Raw genomic sequence first — 12,319 nt, 5'->3', positions numbered from 1 at the left:
CCCGCCACCTTAGGTGTACGTGGCTGGCGCCTTAGCCGGTTGAGCTATAGGCGCCGAGCCAGATTTTGCTTTCTTTATACCTCAACTTTCTTGACTTCCCAAGAAAGATGTAAAGAATTAGCCCCCCTTGTCCATGATGTCCCAGTGTCTTTCATTAAAATGGACATTCTTTGCTCTTTTAATGCCTTTGATGATCTTTTTGTACCTTTCACACCTTTTGAGTTGTGCTATCCTTTTTATGTTTCAAAGGCTATTGCTTCTGTCTTTATGTATTGACCTACTGTCTCAGTAGGACTAATGATTTCAACTGGGAAGGTTTGGTCCTGTTTTGCCCCTACTTTTTCTGATTCCTTCCCTTTCTAGCCAAAGAGCCTAACTGGTCTAATACCTCCTGTCAGGATTTGTAAGAGTATCATATCTTCATGGCGAAAGTAGAGACTTCTCTGGCTAACTGGGGGAAACTGAAGTACCCTGTTAATGCACTTAGTTGGGAAAGATGGACAAAATCTAAGTGCAAGTTGTAGCAGTGACTTTGTCTATGCCTGACTCAAGGCTTACAATTGGATTATGGTTTGTCATGCTGTTTTTCGAAAGTCTTGCCAACTGTTTTTGCTTTTCTGATCTAGAATCTAGAAATGAGGGCTGCTGGAAGAAACACTTGAAAGAGCAATGTCAGTAGCTTAAGACATTCTTCAGGCCTGTCAACACTTCTTGTTATGTTAAAGTTAAGTCATTTTGCACATCTGATCTGGGATACGTTTTACATCTCTACCTTCCTACTGTCATTTTCATGAAGTCTTGGGTAGACTTACAAACATCTGAGGTTTTTTAGAAACTTCTCAAGTGATCTCAAGGCCTGGGGACAGTAAATAATAGTAATTGATAGCTGATTGATAGCTGTTCCACTTAGTTGTGTGACCTTGGGCAGCCACTTAATTTCTCTGAGCCTCAGTTTCTCATTTATGAAGTGTGGTTAAGTTTAGGTTGAGATAAGAATTAAATGAGGTAATATATGTAATGTCTGATACAACGTCTCATACATAATAAGCTCTTAAAAAATGGTAGCTACCGGGCGGAGCCTGTGGCTCAGTGAGTAGGGCGCCGAGGGTGGTGGGTTCAAACCCCGCCCCAGCCAAACTGCAACAAAAAAATAGCTGGGCATTGTGGTGGGTGCCTGTAGTCCCAGCTTCTTGGGAGGCTGAGGCAAGAGAATCATCTAAGCCCGGGAGTTGGGAGGTTGCTGTGAATTGTGATGCCACGGCACTCCACCGAGGGCAATAAAGTAAGACTATGTCTCTAAAAAAAAAAAAAAAAAAAGAAAGAAAAAAAAGAAATGGTAGCTACCTGTGGTACTACTGGAGTTCTTTCTGGTGAGGGTCTGCCTCTTAATACACAGAGAAGGGAGAGATCTTCCATTTTCCAACTTTTGTTTCTTGGTTATCTTATCCTCGAACTGACACAGCTGTGGGGTCTCTGCTGGATTTCTGTTGAAAGAGACCTGAATGGTCAGTGCAGAGAATGTGATGCCAGTGTGTGGCTAGTAGAGGATATGCCTAGTCCTGATTTCTCCTATGAGCCTAGCCAGTAGGGATAAAGTTCTCTTACACTGTTCAAAATGGAATCAATTAGTTACACATGGGTATTTAAGTTTAGTTAGAAAGTTAATTCCTCAGTTGCACCACATGCATCTCAAGGTTCTCAATCAATACATGTGACTAATGGCTACAATGTTAGTGTAGATAAAGTGCATTTCCATAGTTGCAGAAAGTTCTATTGAACAGCACTGTAAACCCTTTCCTGCAAAACTAGCCCTGGACCTAATTTACCTACCTCTTTTCATCTTTTCTATAAAAATGTATTTTTTTAATGGTACGAAAAACATGGCCTTTGGTTTAAATCATCAGCTTCTCAATGGATATAGTTCTGTGGGCAATTTAACTTACCTTAGCATCAGTCTTTTCATCTCTAATGTGGAGGTAGTTCAGGTAATTCATGAGGGTCAAGAATAACTAAGAATATATAAAGTATCTAGCACATAGTTAATTTGTGTCATCCTTCCACTCATGTGTGTAACTAATACAGAATAGGCATTCTAAACCTTTTCTCTCATCCAGACTCATGGGGGCTGCAGAGTGTGTTTTGTGACCTTGTCCAAAGTAACAGCACTCCAAAGCTACTTCAGTTTACTAAAAAAGGGACACAGGTTCTGAAGATCCCGAAAGATTGGAAGTGGTGTGGAAGGACACCCTGAAAATGAAAGGTCTACATTTATGTTTTGATGGAGAAGTGTGTGTGGTGGTGTGGGCACTCCCAGTCCTTTCTTAGGAGGGGGTCTGAGAGCCAGAAGGAACGACCAAGGACTCGTCCGGCTTTCTTTGAGCAGCTCCCACTCCCACCCGCCCCCCCACCCCCCGAACGTGGCAAAATTCCTCCCTTTGCAGCGCCAGGAGCTGTGCCTCACTTTCTCCATTAGCGGACTCCAGTTCCCAGGATGCAGAGCAGCGGCCAATCTCCTGTTTCTTCCATCCCCCTCTCGGGAAAGATTGCCCCTGACTAAAGCAAGAGGGCAGTTGGAGTTTCGGGGACCAATAATTGTAAGGGAACGGAATTAGAAAGTGGTCAGAGCCCTCGTTGCACTGCCTGGGTAGTAAAGGAGGCAGTTCCAGGGCCAGGGCGAAGAAGAGGGGGGCTTCGTTCCCACGTGTCTGCTGCACGGCCGCCGGCCCGGCGCAGTCGGGGTTAACCCGTAGCGGAGGGATCCGGCAGCGTGTGCGTAGAACTGCAAAGTCACAGCCTTTCCTCCGAGAGGGCAGTATCCCTCCGCCGCTCCGCTCCAACACAAAATAGGGCCGCATCTTCCCTTTTCTCCCCTTGTCGAGTGGGGTTCCCCGGGCAAAAGGACCTCCCGGATCTCACGTCGAAGGCTTCACGAATCTCCAGGACCGCTGCCTAGATCTCGGGCCAGGAAATAGCCCCTTCGCAGGAACCACCCTACCGGCCGAACAGGAGGCGGAGGGGGGGGAGGCGGAGCGGCGCCGCGCTGCACTACTTTCCTCTCCGGTTGCAAATGGCTGCCTCGTTCCCCACTTTCCGCTCAGTTTCCTGACCCCCCGGTGCCGGGAGCCGGGGTTAGGCCATGCACCTCTAGGCCTCCCGCGATCACAGCCAGCCAGGGGTCGAGAGGTTGCCACCGACCAGAGCCGGCCAAGCCGGGGGCGGGGCAGCTCCCGAGGCCAGAGGGGAAGGGAGGCGAGCGCTGGGCCTGGAGCGGCCGGAGGGGAGCGGGCAGAGGGCTCGCACCGCCCGCCCCTTCCTCTTCCTCGCCCACCTAGCCTCCTCCCTTCCCCGGGGGGAGCAGAGGTGGGGGGCTCGAAGCCGCCGAGGGTGAGCGCTTGGGGTCGAGAAGCCCAGCGCTGAGTGTGTGTCAGGTTCAGCCCCGCGGCCCCACCGGCTCCGCGTCGCGGGAGCTCGCGCGGCCCCAGGGCGCCGGCCCAGGCGGGGAGAGGGGCTCGGCTCTCCTGTGAGGGTCTCACGTTCCATCCGGGCCCGGCGCGGGGCGGCGCGGCATTCCTTCCGGGCTGCTGGGGAGGTGCCTCGACGTTCCATCTGGAGAGCCTCGACGTTCCGCCCGAGCCCGGCGCGGGCGGCCGGGGCGCTGGCCGGGCCCTAGGACTGAGAGGCCGCCCGGCAACGCGGATGCGGAGCCTTCTCGCCCAAGATCAAAGCCACCGGTGCTCTCTTTGTGTCCGCACGGGATTCGCCGCCCTGGGGCTGTCCATGGAAACCTAAACTGCTGGAACCTGAGGCAGAGAACCCCTCCTTTGACTTCTTGCTTTTTTGGGGGGGGGAGGGTGGCCACTCCGACCTGGATTTACCGTTCTTGGCCCCCGTAAGCCCCCCCGTGCGGGGGGCGACTGTGATCGCTCTGGCGGTTGGAGGTCGGGGAGCGGCCCGGGCTCTGGCCATGTTCTCGGATGAGGATTTCTGGATCGCCCTTTGAAGAGGTGAGTGAAGTCCGCCCGGCTAGGGCCCAGAAAGGGTTGGACTGGGGGCACAGCCAGATGGACTGTCTTGGCTGGAGCTGGCCTTTAGGTTGGAGAAGGGGGTGCCAGAGCTAGTGAGGGTTCCTTTAGCAGGGTCTGTCAAGGGAACCTGAGCTAGTTACCAGGGCAGAACTGGGGCCTGGTGTCTTGGGGTGTGCCTCTTTAAGACTAGGGGTTCAGAGAACCACAGGAGTTTGGGAGCCTGGCCAGATAGCCTTTCTGTCTGTTTATTTTTGTGTTGGGGGGAGCTTGACTAAACTAGGACCCAGGCCCTGATGCCAGCACCAATCCTGGGCTGCTGCTTCTCCCCCCCTCAGGGTTCCTGTGGGCCTCGGGACAGGACAACTTGGGACTGGGGGGGAGGGTGGCACTGCCAGGTTGGACTTACTGCCAGTTGGACTTTACGGTTGTTCTACCCAGCTGGGCACCCAAAACAGTCCCTGAGAAACTCAAGGAACCCTAGATCCTTTACCAGGCCTTCTTTCACTGGGTGAAGGGAGTGTGTGGACCCTGACTTAGTGCGATGAAGAGGGTGGCTGGGGCAGGAAGGAGGCGGGGCTGGGGGGCAGCTTTGGCCCTACTGTTCAACTTTAAACTACCCCTGCCTGGCAAAGTGACCCCAGTGAGGCCTAGTGCTGTCTTAGCCTGCTTTGCCTCCCCTCCTCTCGGGATGGACCTAATCTCCGGGGGATTATAGCGGAGGCCGTTGAGATTTTCTCCCTGTGAATGTAGGCTGCAAAAAATGGCTTTTGTCTCCCGCTTTCCTGAGCCTAGTATGGAGAGCTAGCTGCTTGAGGGTCCCTGACCAATCCTGCAAGCCCCTTCCAGAACTCTCTAACCTTTTTTTTGACCAAGGAATGTTAACTGGTCCTCTGATCTTGTCCCAACCCTGCAGAATAGGGTGGCCTGTATCTGTTTGGGGGAGAAATGACTTGATCAGGGTTCTTTTCTCTTGCAACCTGTGTTTTGAGCCCTGGCAAGGAGATACTGAGGAGAAGGGGTGTGTTTGTGCCTCAATGAGGGTGCAGCATGAGCCTCACGCCTCATGCCTCTTGGGCCTTGGGCTCGGACAGCCCCTCTCACACCTGTCATGCTGCCCAGGAGGGATTTGGCTGGGGTGTTTTGCTCTCTCACTCTGCCCCCTCCAGAATACCTATGCTGAATTGTTTTAAGTCCAATCTTGGAAAGGGGGACATAGAGAGTTTTGCCCTGGAAAGATTTCTGAGGTGGCACAGGGTTGATAGAGGTGAGCTGTCAACCATGCTCTCTGCTTTGGTGTTCTATGGAGGGTCCCTCATGTTATCTGTCCTCAAACAACTTCCTTAGGTAGGACAACACCTTGTTAGTTGTGGCTGCCACCAGGATGACCTAGGGAAGTGTGAGGGGTCTGCAGGGCCCATTGTTGCCATTGGGATCCATGTTGGAGGGCTGACCCAAAATGGGGGTGGGGAGAGGTGTGGTTTGTTTCTCAGGCTGGGAACCAGGAAGTCCTCAGTCCTATTGAAGAGCTGTTCACTCAAGGGCCTGCTTCAGCCTTAACACCTCTCCAAGCCTCCATTTCCCCCTTGGTTGGGAAAATGGAGTGAAAGCTATTGGTCTAGGATGGAGGAAGGAGGAGAGTGGGTTGAAATAAATCTCTGCCTTCTTCCTTGCTGCTTGGGCCTCTTAGTTATAGGATGAAGGGGTGCCAACCTAGTTTTACTCCCTAGATCTATACCTGCTCTCTAGGATCTGTAGTTCCCTTGAGAAAGCCTGGCCAGGCATTAGCCCAGTATAGATGCAGGGAAAAACCCTTGGGGGGGGGGTGTTTAATGGCTGTGAATGATGGGTGTGGGGTGGGCTTTATTTGGTTAGATATTTTCAGGGACCTGATAACTGTGGGTCTAAGCATTGAGGTGCAAGGGCTGGACTGGAAGGGATGAGAGGGATTAAGGGCTCAGACTTCTTGGAGGTACTAGATTCATTTTGGTACAGTTGGGAGGATACTTTTCTCTTGGCTTTCTTGAACTCTCATTTTCCATGGCCCCATGAATGGGGCTGTGGCTGTGGAGGATGTTAGTACTCTTGTCTCTCAAGGCCGGATGAAGGTGGTTTTTGTACCTTTTTGAGTGGTACCAGCCTTACCAGCCTGAGAGGGCTGTGCTCGGGGGAGGGCTGAGGAATTTGTCCCTCTGGCCTTGTGTGAGGCAGTCCTCCTACCCACTGTATTATCATTGTTGCTTTTTATTTCTTGCTGTTTGTTACTCTTTTGGTCTCAACTTTCAGAACAAAGAGGGTAGAGGATCTTTGGAGGCATGTGGTGGTAAGACATAGTAAGATGCAAACTATTAGAAAACTTAGGGCCCCTTAGACCTTTTTGGTGCAGTCAGGCTGTGAATGACTGAACAGAAAGAGAGACCTGGCTGGTGCCCTCACCTCCGACTCCTATTTCCCATAGGTGGCTTCATAGGCCCCCTCATAGTTCCAGAGTAGCTTTTCTATGAGCTACCCAGATGACCTTCCCTGCTGTCCTTTCAGGTGTGGTTGTGTGGCAGGTTTGGGAAAGAGATGGTTTGGGAACAGAGATGACAGGTAACAAGGTGATGCCTTTACTTTCCCTACCCAGTATATTCTGAGAGTGTTAGGGAGAAAAGTAATTTACTGTCCTGTGACATATCTCGGGAGGGTTATAGCCAATATCTGGAAATGAAATTTAAGTTCTGGGAAAGAAGATTGATACTGAATTTCTTAGGGAATTGATTTACCAATCCTGAACACCTCTAAGGGTTCTTTTTGTCTCATTTGCCCCATTCAACCCTAAGTGGCTGACAGGGGTATTTACCTTCCACTAGCAGAGGATTGAGTTCTTACTAGTGTTGGTGTGGTCATTCTGATTAAACAAGAAGAATGGAAAAGGTTAAAGATTAAGTTCTCAAATTTTTATTATTTAGAGTTCTGTTTTAGGGATTTCCCCCACCTCCCCACCTTTGTCTAGGAATACTGTATATATTCTCTCTGATAAGTGAAAGGCTCTATATTTCTAAGAGCTGCTAGCACGTAATCCCTTTTTCCCTTTTTTTGTAGGATCCTTTTCCTATTCCTCACCTCTGTACTTTGTTCTTTACTACTTCCCCCCCCTGCGCCTCGATATGCTTAATTCCCTCTGAGGTCTAGGAAAATATGCCCAAAGGTGTGAGTCTCAACTTTTTTAGGAATAACTTAAGTGTATTTCATTTGCCTCTGGTACTGGCATGTATATCTTAGAAGGAGGGAACAGGGGACCGTTATTCCTCCCCCCGCCCCATGTGTGTGGAAACCCTGCTTGACGGAAGAGGAAGGAAGCTACTTTGCTAGGCTATGTCCTGCCCTGTTTAGAACTCCTCCAAGTGGCAGTGTGCTTCCTGAGACTACAACTCCCAGCATGCTTAGTCTCAGGCCCAGCTACACATGCTCAGTAACTCTTAAGGTCCACTTCGGTTAACTACTAGGGGACTTCTGAAGAGGAAGGGCAGTTGGCGTTGCTAAGGGTAACGACCTTAGGCCTTCAGGCTGGCTGAGACCCTGAGCTCAGTTAGAGAAGGGGGCAGGGGTGGGCCTGAGCTCTATTTGGTTCGAAAGTGGGTGGAAGTTGGGGAGTTTCTTCTGTTGTAATTGGGATGGCCTGGTTGAAACCAGTGGAGGTGGGGGAGATCTGTCCATAGCTAGGCTTTAGTTTCAGTATAGTGTGTTCTATCTCTTGCAAGACCCCACACTCTGCCTCTGGAAGAGGGATTATGGCTGGAGTCAGACTTTGTGGGATATAACTACCCGTGGGTTAGCACTGGCAGGTCTCTAGAATGATAGCTTACTTGAGACCTGAGGAAAAAGCCCACAGGATAGGGCTTAGCAGAAGCCAGGAACCCAAAGATGAGGCAGAGGGCAGTACTAAATGTAAATTGCATGTGCTTCTAGTTGGGTGCTATTACCCTGTGAACTCTTACAAAGGAGGCTGGAAGTGGGAAAGTGGAATGAATCCCTTGAGAATCCAGAGTGGGAGAAGAGGGTATGTGTTTATCTGGGGACAAAGTATAGGCAGTGGGATAAGGGTTAGGGAGAATGACTTTCCTTGTCATTAGTATAAGAGTTTGTAAGTATGGCTTTGCTTTGATATCTATAGGGTCTAGGTACCATTAGCTGCCACCTTCCTGGGATTCTGGGAAATGTGCTTATTGGGGAGATTTACTAGACATATAGATACCTCTCTTGGCACAACAGGTCTCCCCGAGAGGGCCCTGCCCAGTTGGAGAGAGGGATGGACAGCCAGAAGCAGCCTGGTGAGGATAAAGATTCAGAACCGGCAGGTGAGTAGGATAAATCCTGGATTTGCTTTCAGCTTTCTGGTATTCAGGGGCAACCTTAGATTTCTGGTCCTGGCACAAGGACATGGGTTAAGTCTGTGTAACAGACAGGTAATTGAAGGACTCTGTTCTTTGAGACAGAAGTCAAAATGCCATCACTATGATCCACTAAGGGTTTTAGATAATCTCATGGGTCTGGTGAGTGGACTTGGTATTAACTAGAGAATGTTGGCTGATGTGTGCTGCTCTGTTCATCAGCTGATGGACCTGCAGCCTCTGAGGATCCAGGTGCCACTGAGCCAGACCTTCCCAAAACACATGTGGGAGAGGTCTCTGTCCCCACTTCTGGGAGTACCAGGCTTCAGAAGGCTTCCCAGGACTGCAGGTAACTTGTTTGGGGAAAATGAGGATACGTAGGGCACGTGAGGATTTGATTTGAAAGTCTGGGGCTTTCAAGGAAGAGGATTTAGAAAAATGAATGTTTGGGGAGCATGGGTGTGCCAAATCATGGGGTTGCCAAGGGCCTAGTATGGTGCTGCCAAGGGCCTGGTATGGTGCTGATGCTTGTGTGTCCACAGTGGGGGTCCAGTGCGGCGTTGTGCTCTCTGTAACTGCGGGGAGCCCAGTCTGCATGGGCAGCGGGAACTACGGCGCTTTCAGTTGCCATTTGACTGGCCCCGATGTCCAGTGGTGTCTCCTGGGGGGAACCCAGGGCCCAATGAGGTAGTGCTGCCCAGTGAGGACCTATCACAGATTGGTTTCCCTGAGGGCCTTACACCTGCCCACCTAGGAGAACCTGGAGGTAAGTGAGGAAGAATGGTGGAAGAAATGGGGTAGGGACTGGGCTGTCCTGAGCCAATGATCACCTTTTTGTTAACTCTTTTCTTTCTGTTTACATTTTCCCACCGGTAAAGGATCCTGTTGGGCTCACTATTGGTGTGCTGTGTGGTCAGCAGGCGTATGGGGGCAGGAGGGCCCAGAACTATGTGGTGTGGACAAGGCCATCTTCTCAGGGATCTCACAGGTGGGGCTGAGGCATGGGGATTGCATAGGGTAAGGGCAGGGTGGGGCTTGCAGAGGTAGGCAGGGCTGGGGGGCTTCTGAGAGTCAGGGCAGAGGACAGTGGTCATACTCGGGCAGAGCTGGGCCTAAACTGTTTCTTTGAGTGAGCTGACCAGCATTGAGGCATTGTTTCTCCCCTGGCAGCGCTGCTCCCACTGCACCAGGCTTGGTGCCTCCATCCCTTGCCGCTCACCCGGATGTCCACGGCTTTACCACTTCCCCTGTGCGACTGCCAGCGGTTCTTTCTTATCCATGAAAACACTGCAGCTGCTATGCCCGGAGCACAGTGAGGGGGCTACACATCTGGGTGAGATGTCTTGCCCTTTGAATGTTAGACAAATGAGGGACCAAGTGTGCCTTAAATTTTTGTACTCTACAGAGCACTTATCAAAGTCTATTATTTTATATTGTCAGTCTGCCCCACTAAAATATATGTGAATTTTGTGAGCAAAGGGGCTTTGTCTCTTTCATTTACTGTGGTATCTGTAGTGCCTAGAACAGTGTCTGGCATATAATGGGCAGACAGTAACTGTCGTTAATTCATTCTATGTTGATGGAATGCCTATAATGTATACAGCACTGTGTTTAGTCTTGCAAGGATCCATAGCTGATCTGTGCTGTCTCTTCCCACTGCAGAGGAGGCTCGCTGTACAGTATGTGAGGGACCAGGGGAATTGTGTGACCTGTTCTTCTGTACTAGCTGTGGGCATCACTATCATGGGGCCTGCCTGGACACTGCTCTGACTGCCCGCAAGCGTGCTGGCTGGCAGTGCCCTGAATGCAAAGTGTGCCAAGCCTGCAGGTAGGAATGGAAGGGCAAGAGGGAAGCTTTAGGCAAAGCATACATTAGGATTGAGTATGAAGGCAAAGAGAACACTGTTAATGTTCTCTGTGCTCCTGCAGGAAACCTGGGAATGATTCTAAGATGTTGGTCTGTGAGACATGTGACAAAGGCTACCATACCTTCTGCCTAAAACCACCCATGGAGGAACTGCCTGCTCATTCTTGGAAGTGCAAGGTGATTGTACCCTGATTCTGCCTTACTCTCCCTAATTCCCCCTCCTGTAACATCCCCACAGTTTCTTTGTCATGATGAGTTGTGTGTTCTCCTCCAGTCTTTGCTGTCTATGTGAACACTGTGTGTTTTGTCTGCTCCCTTCCACTAGGCATGCCGGATATGCCGGACCTGTGGGGCAAGCTCAGCAGAGCTGAATCCCAACTCTGAGTGGTTTGAGAACTTCTCGCTCTGTCACCGCTGTCATAAAGCCCAGGGAGGTCAGCCTGTCAGTTCTGTTGCTGAGCAGCATCCCCCTGTCTGTAGCAGGTAAGTGGTGTGGACTGGATGAGATTGGGATGGGGGAGGTGGAAGGACTGAGATCGGCAGGGGCCATGTTACATCCAGTGAACTCTGAAAGGAGAGCTCTAATGTGGGCAGTGCATTCCACAGCATTCCTGCATTGCCCCAGTGTGCTCTCTAGGGCCTGTTAGCTGGTGAGAGCCACAGTGCCTGCTCCCCTGTACCCTCTGCAGATTTTCACCCCCAGAGCCTGGCAATAACCCCACTGATGAGCCCGATGCTCTGTACGTTGCATGCCAAGGGCAGCCAAAGGGTGGGCACGTGACCTCTATGCAACCCAAGGAACCGGGGCCCCTGCAATGTGAAGCCAAACCACTAGGTGAGTAGGGTCTGAGGGTCCCTGAAATGAATCTCCTTTTATTCTGTGGCAAAAGACAGTTTCTCCTTTGCCCTAGACCCTGAACTTTTGTGGAGTAAATCTGATCTGGGTAGTAGCATAGCATATTGTGTCTACAGGGAGAGCAGGGGTCCAACTTGAGCCCCAGTTGGAGGTCCCCCTAAATGAGGAGATGCCACTGCTGCCCCCACCTGAGGAGTCTCCCCTGTCCCCACCACCGGAGGAATCACCTACATCCCCACCACCTGAGGCATCACGCCTGTCCCCACCACCTGAGGAATCACCCACATCCCCACCACCAGAGGCGTTACACCTATCTGCACCGTCAGAGGAATCACCCCTCTCTCCACCACCTGAGGAGTCTCCTCTGTCTCCCCCACCTGAGTCATCACCTTTTTCTCCACTGGAAGAGTTGCCTTTCTCTCCACCAGAAGAGTCACCCCCATCTCCCGCACTGGAGACACCCCTGTCTCCACCACCTGAAGCATCACCTTTGTCCCCACCATTTGAGGAATCTCCTTTGTCCCCCCCACCTGAGGAATTGCCCACTTCCCCGCCACCTGAAGCATCTCGCCTATCTCCACCCCCTGAAGAGTCACCCATGTCCCCTCCGCCTGAAGAGTCACCCATGTCTCCACCACCTGAAGCATCTCGTCCATTCCCGCCATTTGAAGAGTCTCCTCTGTCTCCTCCACCTGAGGAGTCTCCCCTGTCCCCACCCCCTGAGGCATCACGCCTGTCCCCACCACCTGAGGACTCACCCATGTCTCCGCCACCTGAAGACTCACCTATGTCCCCCCCACCTGAAGTATCATGCCTGTCCCCCCTGCCTGAGGTATCACACTTATCCCCCCTGCCTGAGGTGTCACGCCTATCCCCACCACCTGAGGAATCTCCTCTGTCCCCACCACCTGAGGAGTCTCCCAGGTCCCCTCCACCTGAGGCTTCACGACTATCCCCACCACCTGAGGACTCACCCACATCCCCACCACCTGAAGACTCACCTACTTCCCCACCACCGGAGGACTCACTCATGTCCTTGCCGCTGGAGGAGTCACCCCTGTCACCACTGCCTGAGGAGCTGCATCCCTGCTCCCAGCCTGAGGAGCCACACCTGTCCCCCCAGTCTGAGGAGCCACACCTGTCCCCTCGGCCTGAGGAGCCATATCTGTCCCCCCGGCCTGAGGAGCCGCACCTGTCCCCC

At 51.7% G+C, this 12,319-nt stretch overlaps 1 protein-coding gene across 1 annotated transcript in view; it reads left to right on the top strand.

Moving 5' to 3' along the window:
* The first annotated feature begins 2,541 nt into the window (after window positions 1-2,541).
* Window positions 2,542-12,319, top strand: part of KMT2D (lysine methyltransferase 2D) — a 44,407-nt gene continuing 34,629 nt past the window's right edge. The window contains exons 1-11 of the mRNA XM_012807501.2: window positions 2,542-4,004; window positions 8,277-8,362; window positions 8,618-8,744; window positions 8,938-9,161; window positions 9,274-9,383; window positions 9,566-9,728; window positions 10,058-10,223; window positions 10,325-10,439; window positions 10,588-10,745; window positions 10,952-11,097; window positions 11,235-12,314. Of these exons, the coding sequence (XP_012662955.1) occupies window positions 8,314-8,362; window positions 8,618-8,744; window positions 8,938-9,161; window positions 9,274-9,383; window positions 9,566-9,728; window positions 10,058-10,223; window positions 10,325-10,439; window positions 10,588-10,745; window positions 10,952-11,097; window positions 11,235-12,314 (2,338 nt within the window). The 5' untranslated portion in view covers window positions 2,542-4,004; window positions 8,277-8,313. The remainder of the gene's footprint in view (window positions 4,005-8,276; window positions 8,363-8,617; window positions 8,745-8,937; window positions 9,162-9,273; window positions 9,384-9,565; window positions 9,729-10,057; window positions 10,224-10,324; window positions 10,440-10,587; window positions 10,746-10,951; window positions 11,098-11,234; window positions 12,315-12,319) is intronic.

The sequence above is a fragment of the Otolemur garnettii genome, unplaced genomic scaffold (genome assembly GCF_000181295.1).
Source record: "Otolemur garnettii isolate 467f Iridium unplaced genomic scaffold, OtoGar3 scaffold00070, whole genome shotgun sequence".
Taxonomy (NCBI): Eukaryota; Metazoa; Chordata; class Mammalia; order Primates; family Galagidae; genus Otolemur; species Otolemur garnettii.
Note: the sequence above shows the minus strand (reverse complement) of the source record. Positions and strands in the feature narration are given on the sequence as shown.